Source organism: Poecile atricapillus, chromosome 3 (assembly GCF_030490865.1).
Source record: "Poecile atricapillus isolate bPoeAtr1 chromosome 3, bPoeAtr1.hap1, whole genome shotgun sequence".
NCBI classification, from domain to species: domain Eukaryota; kingdom Metazoa; phylum Chordata; class Aves; order Passeriformes; family Paridae; genus Poecile; species Poecile atricapillus.
The window spans coordinates 92,537,202-92,549,741 of NC_081251.1; the positions used below are offsets into that span (position 1 = coordinate 92,537,202).

Genomic DNA, 12,540 nt, shown 5'->3' on the forward strand with positions numbered 1-12,540 from the left:
GGAGCTGGGGGTGCTTAGGGAGAAAAGAGGGAGGCTCAGGGGTGACCTTGCCCTCTACAATTCCCTGAACGGGGCTGTATCCCGGTGGGGGCCGGCCGCCTCTCCCCGGCAACCTGCTGCAGGATGAAAGAAAACTACCTCAAACTACGCCTGGGGAGGTGCAGGGTGGAGTTTCTTACAGAAAGAGTGACTGGGCATTGAAATGGTCTCCCCGGGAAGGTGGTGGAGCCACCGTCCTCGGAGGTGTTTAAGGAAAGCCTGGACATGGCACTCAGTGGTGGTGCCGGTGATCACGGTGGTGATCGCTCCTAGGTTGGACGCGACGCTCTCGGAGGTCTTTCCCAGCCTAGGTGATTCTGTGATGACCGGCCTGCTGCCCAGCGCCTCCCCGTTGAGCACGGCCGAGCGCGGCGCCGTTTCCTGCCCGCGCCGCCCGTGTGGGGCCGGAGTCCCGCGCGCTCCCGCCCCCGCCCCGGCCCCGGTGTGGGCGGAGCCTCGCCTCCCACCCGCGCCGATTGGCTGACGTGAACCACGCCCCCCGCCCCGCCCGTCACGCGCTCGCATCCGGTCCCCACCGTCCCGCCCGCTGCCGCTCCGCCGCTGAGGGGGCTCACCTTTCCTGCCTGACTGAAAATTGTCACCGATCTCGTTTTTCCGCGAGCGGCGGGCGTTCTTGGGAGAGGTGCGCTGGCACTGCTTTCGTGCAGGCTACTGTATTTTTTCGGACTTTTTCTTTTTTTGGTCCTCATTCTTTCCGCGCCGTCTCGCGCAGGCGTCGCTGCCAGTCGTCCGCCAGCCGGGGGGGCCCTTGAGCGTTACGGCGTCGCAAAAGAGCCGGCGGGGGGCGGGGCGGGTCCTTTCGGCCGAGCCGTCGCAGCCGGTGCCCGCCCCGGCCCACCATGTACTACAAGTTCAGCGGCTTCACACAGCGCCTCGTCGGGGCCACGGCGGCCGCCGCCTACGCTCCACAGGTAACATCCCGCACCCGGGCGGGGGCTGCGGCGTCGAGGGCGTTTGTTGAGCCGGGGAGGGATCGGCCGCCCCCACGGGCACCGAACGTATCCGGCCCCTCGCGTGACCTTGGGGCAGACGGGACGCGCGCTCTGCCCTGCAGGCCTTGAGACAGCTTTGGGATGTACCGGGGGTTATAGCAAGAAATTAACGCGCTTTCATCACAGAGGACTGTTCCACAGTAGAGCGGTGCCCGGCGGGGTTTTAAAATCACCGAATCACAGAATGAGTTAGGTTGAAAAGACTTCCGAGATCATCGAGTCCGGCCTGTGACCGACCACCTCTGTGTCAACTGGACCAGGGTAGCGAGTGCCACGTCCAGTCTTTCCTTAAACACCGCTGGGGACGGCGACCCCACCACCCTCCCGGGCAGCGCATCCCAATATTTGGTTTCCCTTTCTGTGAAGAAATTCCTTCTGATGTCCCACCTAAACTTCCCCTAGCGTAGCTTGAGGTCGTTTCCTCTCATCCTATTTTTAATTGCGCTTGGGATAAGACACTGACTCCTACCTGGCTACACCCCCCTTTCCACTAATTGAGGAGAGTGACAAGGTGACCCCTGACTATCCTTTTTCCGGGCTAAACAGCCCCATCATCAAAGGACTTGTGCCCGAGACCCATTCCCAGCTCCATTGCCCTTCTCTGGACACACTCCAGCACCTCAATATCCTTTCTGTAATGAGGGTCCCAGAACTGGACATTGTACTGTAACTTGCAGCTGGCAGATGGGAGCAGCTCTGATCTCTGGTGTCCCTGGTCTATGCGTGCAACAGGAATCCCCAATTACTGAAAGCATTAAAACCCTTTCCAGGGAGGATACAAATCCATAAAGTTTGTTTAATGCAAAATGGGAACTCACCTCTGTATGATGCCAACTTAGTAAATAAATGTATAGCAGTTAGCAATGGCATTAAATAAGCTTATAATTTTCACACTGCATAGTGAAGGTACATGGTTAATTCTTCAAGAGCAAAGCAAATCTGAGGGAGGGCAGAATGAACCCCAAGTACATCAGTCATTTCAAGACATGGAGAGTTGCATATTGGTGAAAAAAAATCACAGAAATTGTTTGCTTTTCTGTACATCAACATAAATTCCTAAGTAATATTAGGAAGATTTGTAATGTGATTTTATCATGGGACAAATGCAGCATGATTGTTACACTGTTCAATTTTCTCAGTAAAGTTTGAAAAGATTAAATTCTTACAGTTAAAAACAAAAATAAAGTTAAAGTCCCTTATAACTGGAGGTTAAGAGTTGTAAGAATGGTTTTTTTAAAAATCAACCTTTCGAAGAACTGCCTCAAAATTCATCTGATTAAACAACACAAGTTTTAAGAAATAAAAAGTAGATACAGGTGCACACACACAAATGAAATCAAAATTATGGTCTTCTTCCCAAAAAATTCATTAATAAAAAGTTACTGAAATTAGTTAAAATTACTACATTCCTGTAGACTAATGTGTATTGTGCAACTCTATTTCATTCTTAGCCTGTTAATTCTGTTAGAAGCCTCCTTTACAGTTCTGCTTTCCTGGGTATCCTTGACTGTGAGAGTTTTACTTGGGAAATCCAGTCATCTTTTGCAAGTAAGAACATCGTATGAGGCAGCTGTAAAATCTCATATTATTTCAAGGGGCCCAGGACAGCTACAAAACTTTTTAAATTTTTTTTAAAGTTAAGAGAACTTGATGATCAGACTGAGTACAGTGGTTAACGGTTCGCACTCAGCCAGGATTCTCCTAACAAGTGGAATGCTGCAGGTTACTGCAGGACTTTATCAGTTCCCAGGAGCAGGCAAGAGAGTGCACTCTTTGGAAGTTTACAGAAGACACCAAAGGAGTGGCCTGAAAACCTTTGAAGTAGAGTTGCCATTCAGAGAGACCTATCCAGAGTGTGGGAATGATCTGACAGGAACGCTGTGGGCTTCCATGATGGAAAAAAGGCACAGAGCCCCTGCGTGGTTATGAGGTGGCAACTGAGGGGCTGGTGGCAGTAGCTTTGTGGTGGAACTCTGGAGATACTGCCAGGCAGGAAGCCAGCAGCCTCCTGGCTGCATCACCCTATGAGCTGTTGACTGAGGATATCAACACTCTTCCCTGCTCAGCACTTGCTGGATCACATGGAGGTGCTGTGTCCAGTTGTGGGCCTCCTGCTGTGGGAGTGGCAACTGGAGCAAGTTCAGCAGAGGTCAGCAGCCAGCTGAGATTAATGGAGCCAGGCTTTGCACAGTGGTCCATGGTGGGAAGGCAAGAGACACCAACTGAAAGAAAGAGAGGTTCAGGCTGGACAGAAGGAAAGACATGTTCTTGGTGGGAAGAGTCAGGCAATGGAGCAGCAGCCCAGAGAGGGAGAGTGTGCACTCTGTCCTCAGCGGCTTTCAAGGGCAGGCCAGACCTGCCCTTGAAAAACCCACAGCAACCTGGCCTCACCTTGCTCTGGACTAAAGAGCACTAGAGAGCCTTCCATCCTGAATTACCCTAGGGTCTTAAATAAACATTGAGGTAACAGAGGGTTTCTGATATTGCAGTTTCTGTCCCTAGAAGTTTTTTTTGTCCTTTTGTCCTTCTTCCCCATCACTTTGGAAAGTTTCCTGGACAGCTATGGGGGGTCGGGGGTGCAAGAAACAGAAGATAGCAAAATAAATAATGTTCTAGTATGTATAGCACTTACACAGTAGCAAGATATCCAGTGCTATTGCAGTGGTTGGGGCACTTCTTACTCTAGACAAAGATATGTTCAGAGAATAAACATTGATATTTCATTTATACAGTGGAAGGCAAAGGCAGGGAGGAATGGGGAAGGGCTTCAAGCCTAAACAGTAAAGAACCTCATTTGTGGAAGTTAATTTTTTAAAAGTTACTTTCAGTCACTTTTTACAATGTTATTAGGCTAGCTTTTTTGTTAAGTCTCCTTTTTTTTTTTTTTTTTTTCTTTTCTCTAAGCTTGACTGATTTCCCAGGTCACACATTTAGATGCATCAGTCTACTAAAAATGTTTTCACTAAAAAATAATTGAACTATAAGGGTAATCCCATGAGCGTTAAGGTGTTAAGTCCAAAACAAAGTAAATTTTTTCCTATTGATTTCATTGCTCCATTTAGTAAAACTATAGCTCATCATGTAAAGTGGTTTGCTTTTTGTGCTTCTGTTTAATTTGCTGTTTCTGGAAAAGTGAAGACATCCTGCCATTCAAATTCTCCTTAGTAAAATATGCAGTATAATAATTCTCTTTGTTATGTGCTGTTATGTTCTGGTGATTCCCAATAGAGTACTGTTTTGCTGCAGGTTTAAGCTTTCTGTGGGCTTGCAAAATACCAGTCTAAATGGATTTCAAAAATTATTTTGCTGACAGTAACATAACTAACAGCTTATACTAACAAAAAGAAATCTCTTGAGCTTGAAATCTGTGTTGTTCTTTCCATCTCAGACTTAGCATGCTTAGAAGACTTAATTTTTCATTTAACGAAGTTGTGTAGTCTGAACAATTTACCTTGTTTGAATAAATGGGAACTTCCTTAGCTAGTTGAGGAGGGAAATAGTTTCAAAATGACTCTTCATATTTAGGAGGATAATGACTGCCGTAACTATTATAAATTCAATAAAAAGTATGAATTCAAAGAGTTAGCTTATGTTTAAAGTACAAGCACTGGGACCAGTTTCAAATGGTGTCAGATGAGGACAAGTACATGAACTTTTCCCTAGTTCTTCTACTGAACATAATCCTAGCAGAAATTTACTTGTACTACAGTATCTTCACTTGATAACACTTATTTTGCTTGTAGCTGTTTAAAGCCCCCATGAGCCACGGATATTTTGATTTTAGCCAATATGAATTGCTTATAGTTTGTTTAGAATCTTAATATGTAACCTTTTATGTCCTAGGTAATACTTAATGCGTACACAAAAGCACTGTCACTGGATTGTCATTCCAGTATAAACAAAGACTCAAGTGGTTTTACCTAAGAGTCTTGTGCTAGTCATAACAAATATGTTTAACTTCAGGCAGTGAGATGTATTCTACTGTGAAGGACCTGCTACTTAGTTTAGAAGTGTCTAGGTTCAGTAGGCTGATAAAAGTTATTTCAATACATGTTCTGAAATACTGATTCTGAGAGTAACTGCCCCATTCCCCTTTGGCTCTTACCTCAGTTTTCTCTCCTTTCACATTCTCGGATCTGTTTGAGCAGTTCCCCTTACATTTAAAAACTTAAGAGTGGTGCTGTCTCCATTAAATTATGCTCCACATCCTTAACTGGTTTTTCTGTCAGAAAAATGTAAATCTAACTTGCAAATTCATACTAGCAAGGTGTAAATTTGTTTTAACTTTGAGCCTGATGTCCAGCGAACAGATACTTTGGGTCCTAAGATCTTCAGACCTTTGACAGGAAAGCAAACACACTCTACAGAAGGGTAGGCAGAGAATTCTGTTTGCTCTTTTGGATTAGCTACATGTCTTGACCTTTCATTGAGGACTTCAGCATTTGAAAAAGTCATTGATAGCATGCTGATAAAATCAGCTGATGTTGACTCTTCTGCATAACTACATCTGCTGTACTTTGTCCAAGACTTGGAAAAGAATCATGTTGTAGTGGTTCAAGACAAAAGATTATTATCTTAATATCAGGAGTTATCAATGATTAATTTTTATTTTTTTTAAATGAAGCACAGGTCAAATGGTTTTTCTGCTGAAGATGCCTGTTGTAGCAGAGAATTTGCATAGGGAAAACATGTCTGGTCTATGGCTGTCACAAAAGAATGAGAGCCAGTCTGCAAATACTGTCAGACAGTTCTCTTCAATACAAAATGCATCAACTAGTCCTTTGAACAGAAACCAGAATTTCAGCGTAGTCTTAACTTGACCCGTGGATGCTTTTGTTTGTAATAAAAACCTGCTGCATTAAACTAACTGTACGTTGCTTTTAATTTCTGTGGCAAGTTAGGAAAAAAACAAATCGCAGCTGTTTTGAGAGCCATAATGTAAAACATCACTGCTACGTGTCCAGACATAACTGTTAAATTTAACTACAGAAATAAAGACAAGGAGGTCACCTCATGTTGGCTCTGACTTTGTGCCCTTAATCACAGAACTGAATTATGTAGTTTCTAGGTATGGCAGATGTAGAGTACAACTTTGTGAACCAAAGGGAAGTTGAGTTGTGCTGCTCATGGGGTGTACATTGGGGTGTAGGAAGCTGCAACATCTGAACTGCAGGATGTAGTTACACCTGCACAAAATACCCTCTATATCAGGGTTTCTGAAGAGCCTTGAGCACCACTTACAGCTTCTGTATGACCCAAATGATCCTTTTTTTTTAATCACCAAACTATACATCCAAATTTTTTATTTATGTTACTAGTTATTTATGGCTATTGTTTGCAGCATTCCGGAGGTAGAGTTCACTCCTCACTCTGACCCTAGCATCAGGGATCCTTGATCCTAATCCTGTTGCTCAGAGAGAGTCATAGATAGTCTGTGTGCATAATAGAAGCAGTAATTTGGACCAAGTACCAGCACAGAAAAATAACAGCTATGAATTCATGCTTTGAGGAAATTGGAAATGAGGCTGCTATTTTCCTTGCTAAGCTCTGACCCCAAGTTGCCACTGAGATATCAGTGTGCCAGCAATGTGCTGGTCACAAGTCTTCATACCAGATAAATACTCTTTGTAATGTATCCTTGTAATGACTGGCAGTCTGGCTGCCTAATGTGACAATTGGTATGTTTGCAAGAGTGATATACCTTGATATTTTAATCTTTATTTATGCAGGGACTCAAATCATTAGCTCCCACTGAATCCCCAGATCCGATTTTTGGGACAAGTAAACCTGCACCAGGTTTACCAGCAACTGAACCTTTCTTGGGTACAAACAAGGTGCCAGACCTACAGAAAGTTTTTCAGGTAATGACAACTTCGAGAGTAATTTAAAGAAAACTGGGAGTGGGACATATGTGTCCTTATTTTAACATAGCTGACTACTTTTGCCATTCTACAGTACCTAAATTCTGTAAAGTCTGGTCAAGAAACTGCCACATACAGTATAACCTGTGTACTTGTACTACACTACAAAGTATATACATCTATATATGCCTTGTATAGGAGATAAATACAGAAAGTGGATAAATGCAGTAATATTGTCTTTTTGCTGACTTCAGAAGCTGGTTGTTGTATTACTTGACTATTGGAAGCACTTTCTCTCTGGGAATCCAGGTGTATGCCTTAAAGCAGATGTGGAGAAGCAAAGCAAATCATTACGGTTTTGTGTATAATAATTTGAATGTTGCTGAAGCTGTTTGTAGTGCAGTATAACAGCAGCACAGTAAAGTTTTCAAAGCCAGTTTGTTAGCTATGGAATTTCTAAATGTAGGACTTCTCTTAAAACAAATTAGTTAAGCTTTTTTTTAAGCATCAAGAACATGCTTTATATAATGTTCCCTTTTCTCTCTTACATACCACTTCCATTTGGAATGTGTCAGTCTGACTTAGTGAATAATTTTTTAAACATATTTTTTCACATTCTGTTGTTAGTGACACTTTTCCCATCCAGGTCCTCTTGAGAAATATTTCAAGATACATTCTTTCTGCTTGCACTTAACAGCTTTGGCTAACAAAATCAACTTGCCTTCGCATTTGTCTTGCTAAAACACACATAATACACTTGGTTGTAGTGAGCCTATTTGTCAGGAGGTTTCCCTCTTGAAGGTCTCTTAATTTACTGAAGGTAGCTTATTCTTTAACGACCTCAGCATGGGTGTTAATTTCTATTTTGCTTATTTTCTCCTTGAACTCTTTCCACAGAGATCAGATGGGCTGCCAATACACCTGAAGCGAGGATATCCAGATAGGATGCTCTATCGGACCACGATGGCTCTGACAATAGGAGGGACTATCTACTGTCTGGTAGCACTGTACATTGCTTCACAGCCAAAAAACCAAAAATAAAGGAACCACACCTCATGGGACTTTCAGCACTCCTCTGAAGGATCTCCTGCATATACCACTTTGCACTTAAACCTGTTCCCTGTGGTCACATAGGGTTCATTATTCAGATCAGATTTCTTGGAGAAATGTTTTTAAATCAGTTGCCTTATGTATTCTGAAACACCAATATAAACAGAGAAATATATTATTTTAGCATATGGTTGTAGCTTTTCTTGTCTTGCAAGAGTTTATTAACAGTTGAAGAAAGTTAAGCTTTTCCTTCCATCCCTCCCCCAATTTCAACAGTGTTAGAGAGAGGACAGGAGAAATAATTTGTGAGCTATGCACCACATTCCTTAGTGGAAGGATGCTACTAGTTTCCGAAACACTAAAAGCAAATAATTTAATTATTATGGCATACTGGGAACCTGTTTCTTTCCTATACAGGTCATTTTACATAAGCAGCTGGCAATAGAACTTTTCCAAATGCTGGTATATTAGTAAATAATATACCACGTCTGGTGATAAGACAAAGGACTTGTCTTCCTGGAGCATTTAAAGTGGATTTATTTCATAACTGTAGCATCAGTGTATGCAGCAGAGTGCACCATTATTGTAGCATCAGTTACACCAGTTTTTGGACTTTCCTTGTCAAATTGTATTACCACGCAATAAAGAGAGCAGCATGAATACTAAAAGAGGCAAGTCTCGAAAATTTCAGAGCATTGCAGCATGCCTGATATGTGAAATAAACATATTGGTACAGTTATAAATTCAACTTGTAGATACCAAATCATAAAATTAATTCAGCTACCTTACTGTCATCTTTTTGAGATGGTAAATCTCTTAAAACCCTCTCCCAGACTGCACTGTGTGTTTAACTATAATTTTTGATGAAACAGGTCACTGTCATAACTCAGCTGCTTAACTATTTCCAGTGCCTGCAGATAGTTATTCATGTACACACATTTCTGTGGATGGAAAAGAGATAAGCCAATACAACCCTTTTTGTATTCCCTTTCCCTTGTAATAACATAGCCTTGAACTGCAGGTTTCATACAAGTCTTCACAAAAAGCATCCTCTAATTTCATAGCTCCTCCTCTGTCCCTAAATATTGATTTGTTGGCCTCTGTAAAGACCCATCTCTCTCAGAACTGTGCAGAAACAACCTTCAAAGTAAATAAGAAAAATAGTTGATAAAGGAAACTAAAACTGCCTTTTTTCAGTCTTTTACTAAAAATACTCTGATTTTTTTCCATTTGAGTTACATCAAAGCTTACTGCTTCATAGGAAAAAAAATAGCTGCTTGTACTGTGATCTCAGGTTTCAGTCAGTGTTGGTATTTCAGGATGGAAGAGATTTAAGTCAGTGAAAAATAGCTTTGTAAGGACAGCAAGAGTCAAAGAATAGCAGAAAATAAATTGTGCGGGAACTGACAGTTATGCTGCCTCTACTGATAAAATATTTTGTCTTCAGTAGCCCATGCTTCCATGACACTCAGTCTTGTACCGTAGGCTGTTAAATACTACAAAACAGAAAAAAGTAAGAAAGAAGAAAGAGAAAACAGTGCAGTAGGTTGTTGTCTGTCTTCCCTACATATCATCTATCAAGCACTGCCTACAAGAATTTTCTAATAAAGGATATTGTGCACATAAACTTGACAGGTAGAGTTTCTTGAAGCCAAGCTTTGTTCAGAGTATTTCCATGCTCATAGTTTTCTGGTTTGGTTTTGGTTTTATTGGAGGGGTGGATTAGGGATTTTCTTTTTTTTGTTTGTTTTTGTTTTGTTTTGTTTTTGTGATAGTACTGGGTCTTTTTGTTTTAAATGAACTATTTCTAGCGCTCATCTAGAGGGTAACAACTTTCTGCTTGTTGCTAAAGCAGATACTGATAAAATAACCAAGCTGTTATTCCACAGCTCATTAACCAGTGAGAATACTCTTGTGGAAGGAACAACAGCCTTAGCACTCAGGCCCAGCTTGGTTAAAGTAACTCAGCTAGGACACTGGTTTCATGTCTTGCAGTTAGAGGTCATGGCTGAAGCCATGAATAGCAGAATTGCCCTAGGTCTCCCTTTTTCCAGCTCCCTTTTTCCAGCAGCTAAGAGCATATGCCAAAGGGACAAAAACCATCCATCAGAATTTGCAAATAAACAGACTACATAATCTATTGCACCTTTCCCTGCCCTTCTCTCCCCCAGTGTCTGGATTTTGAAAAACTGTATTCACTTTGCCCTCCTTGCAAAGGCTGACCCAGTTGAAGCAGGATGAGAGTTCTGCTTCAGCTTATGAGATTCACACCCATGGTTCAGTTGGGGGTTAAAGAGCAAAGAGGCTTGTCTGCAGCCATTGAGGACAGCTTCAGGTCTGAGAGAAAGGGCAGACTGCATTTCTATGTTGCCTCAGCAAAGTGCTCTGAAAAACAGAAAGTTTCCAGGCTGTAACCACATTAGTCTGTGGCAGCAAAATCTTGCCCCTTCCGTCATTAATTTTGAGATCATTATGAAGAAATTGCAACATAGTAAATCCTTTTTCTTCCTAGAGAAAACAGCTAAATATTTATTTATTTTAAAATACTGATGCCAGACTTCTGTTAGGATTCAAGAATGTCCAAATGTTTTGAATTATTATTTGTGATACAGAGACCTAATCATCTTAAGCCTTCAAGAGCACGCTTAACCTCTAAAAGGAGTAGCCTGACCCAGGCCTGATTGTTAAATAAAGTCTTAAGGAGAGCCAGGGGTGACTTGCAGCATCAAGGCTACTTCAATACTGTAAGTTGTTGTGCCCAGAAGGAGGAATCTTATGGGAACTTTATAATGTTCTTGTTTTATATAGACCCTCTTAGTTTTGTCTTAGAAAATATGCAACCTACCAACACAGAGGACTGGGTGGGGGAAAAAAAAGCCTTTTTCAAATGATAGCTTATACTCTAGTGTTTTGGTTTGAATATATATTAGAGAATAAATTATAATAAGCTCTCATACCCCAAGGTGCCGAGTTTGTAAGGGAAATCAGCTGAGGTTTAGAATACACTGGAACAAAATTATCTCATGGATAATCATCCATCCCCAATGGCATCATCTCATTGTTGAGAAACAGTGGGTTTCCTTCTTAAATTATTTCTGTGGCAACCTGGATTCAATAGTTACATCTTTGTATTGGTTTTTAAATAAGATCTCCTCCCCTACCTTTTGTGTGGGACTAATAGAATAAATGCATCTGAGAAGCTGTTGAGAGTATGCACATACGTCTTACAGCTGCTTTAAAAATTAAACTATGTTAGGGAGAGGATTCCTCCACAGTATTGTAGTGTGACCATACGGTCTCAACAGGCTTTTGCCTTAACATGGTAAATTGTCAACAGAGTGATTATTTCCATACTGAGGCATTAACTGTTTGATCTTGCCTTAAAGCAAAGCTTTCAAATTAAAAGGCACTGTAAGGAATAAAAACATGAGAAAGTAGAAAATTTGGAATCTAATCTTACAGACCTAAAAAAAGCCAAAATGAGCATTTAAGAACAGTTTCTTTGCATACATGTGCATGGTATTTATTGTCTTTATCCTCCTTTCTGCCTTCCAAGAGACTTTAAGAATCACAGAGCAGATGGGGGGTTTTTTTGGTGACTCACAAACCATACCCCTGCAGATCCTAAAAATTTGAAAAATTTAGATTTGTTCCTACAAAGAGAAAAATGGGCATGTATTGGCTGAGTTGTATGTAAAATCATGCTAAACTGTTCTGAAAAAGGTGCAAGATATTTGCATTTTATGACATAGTAAATTTTTCCCCTTTCCTGCCCTTCACCTCAGTAAAGAGTCTCACAAGTCAAAGCTTGATCTCTGTTTTAAAATGGACAAAGAAAAATGGGAGGAATTTGCCTGTATTCTAAGCATTAATGTCAAGCAGTAGACACAATAAACAACCTTTTAAGCATTTTGCATATTCAGTGCTAATTGCATCTTCATTTATAAAAGATCATTAATTTGAAACCATTCCAGTTAGCTGCAGTGCAAGTGATGCACAGATTGCTAAGAGACAGAAGCATATTTGCTGTTAGAGGGAGTGCAGGCATTCCTGTGGATCAGGAAATAGGAAATATGCTGTCAAGCATCAGCGTGGTATCTCACTAACAGCAGATCTTACCTCATGGTGCTTCTCACCTGATCCCAGACTGCTTTTGTATATGGCACTAGACAGAAGGAACCACTTTTTCGTACACTAATTATCTCAAAATACAAGAAAGTGGGGGTTAAGGGTCTGTTTTCTCACAAATATATTTCCCAGTCTATTGCAGGCAGCCCAGGGGCTACAAGAAGGCAGTCATCATCCTCAGGCTCTAAAGAGACATGATAATCCGTGATAAAATGTTTTTTCTGGATGATTTTGCTCAGTGGGTCCAGTGCTGTGAATCTGGAGAGGTGGGAGAGAGGGGGAAGTATTTTTCCTCATTTCACATTAGCTGCATACCACTCCCGCTTTTCCCCCTTCCTCACTCCCACATTTTTATTCTGAAGACCATGAAAATTTTTCTAGTCACTTCCTTTTTTACGTCATTTCGTAAATATCCTGTCCCACAAAGGAAATGAAATTGTTTCTAAGGG

The 12,540-nt window shown here is 41.5% G+C and overlaps 1 protein-coding gene across 2 annotated transcripts; it reads left to right on the top strand.

The window, feature by feature from the left end:
- The first annotated feature begins 745 nt into the window (after positions 1–745).
- LOC131577134 (cytochrome c oxidase subunit 7A-related protein, mitochondrial) lies at positions 746–8,151 on the top strand. Of its 2 annotated transcripts, XM_058834571.1 has the most exons (3): positions 746–971; positions 6,782–6,913; positions 7,811–8,151. In XM_058834571.1, exons 1-3 carry the CDS (start codon positions 900–902, stop codon positions 7,952–7,954), a joined length of 348 nt encoding a protein of 115 aa, XP_058690554.1. In that variant the 5' UTR covers positions 746–899; the 3' UTR covers positions 7,955–8,151. The 2 variants fall into 2 exon arrangements, with proteins under 2 accessions (XP_058690554.1, XP_058690555.1); XM_058834572.1 differs by lacking the exon at positions 6,782–6,913 and having other exon boundaries at positions 771–971.
- Positions 8,152–12,540: the final 4,389 nt, after the last annotated feature.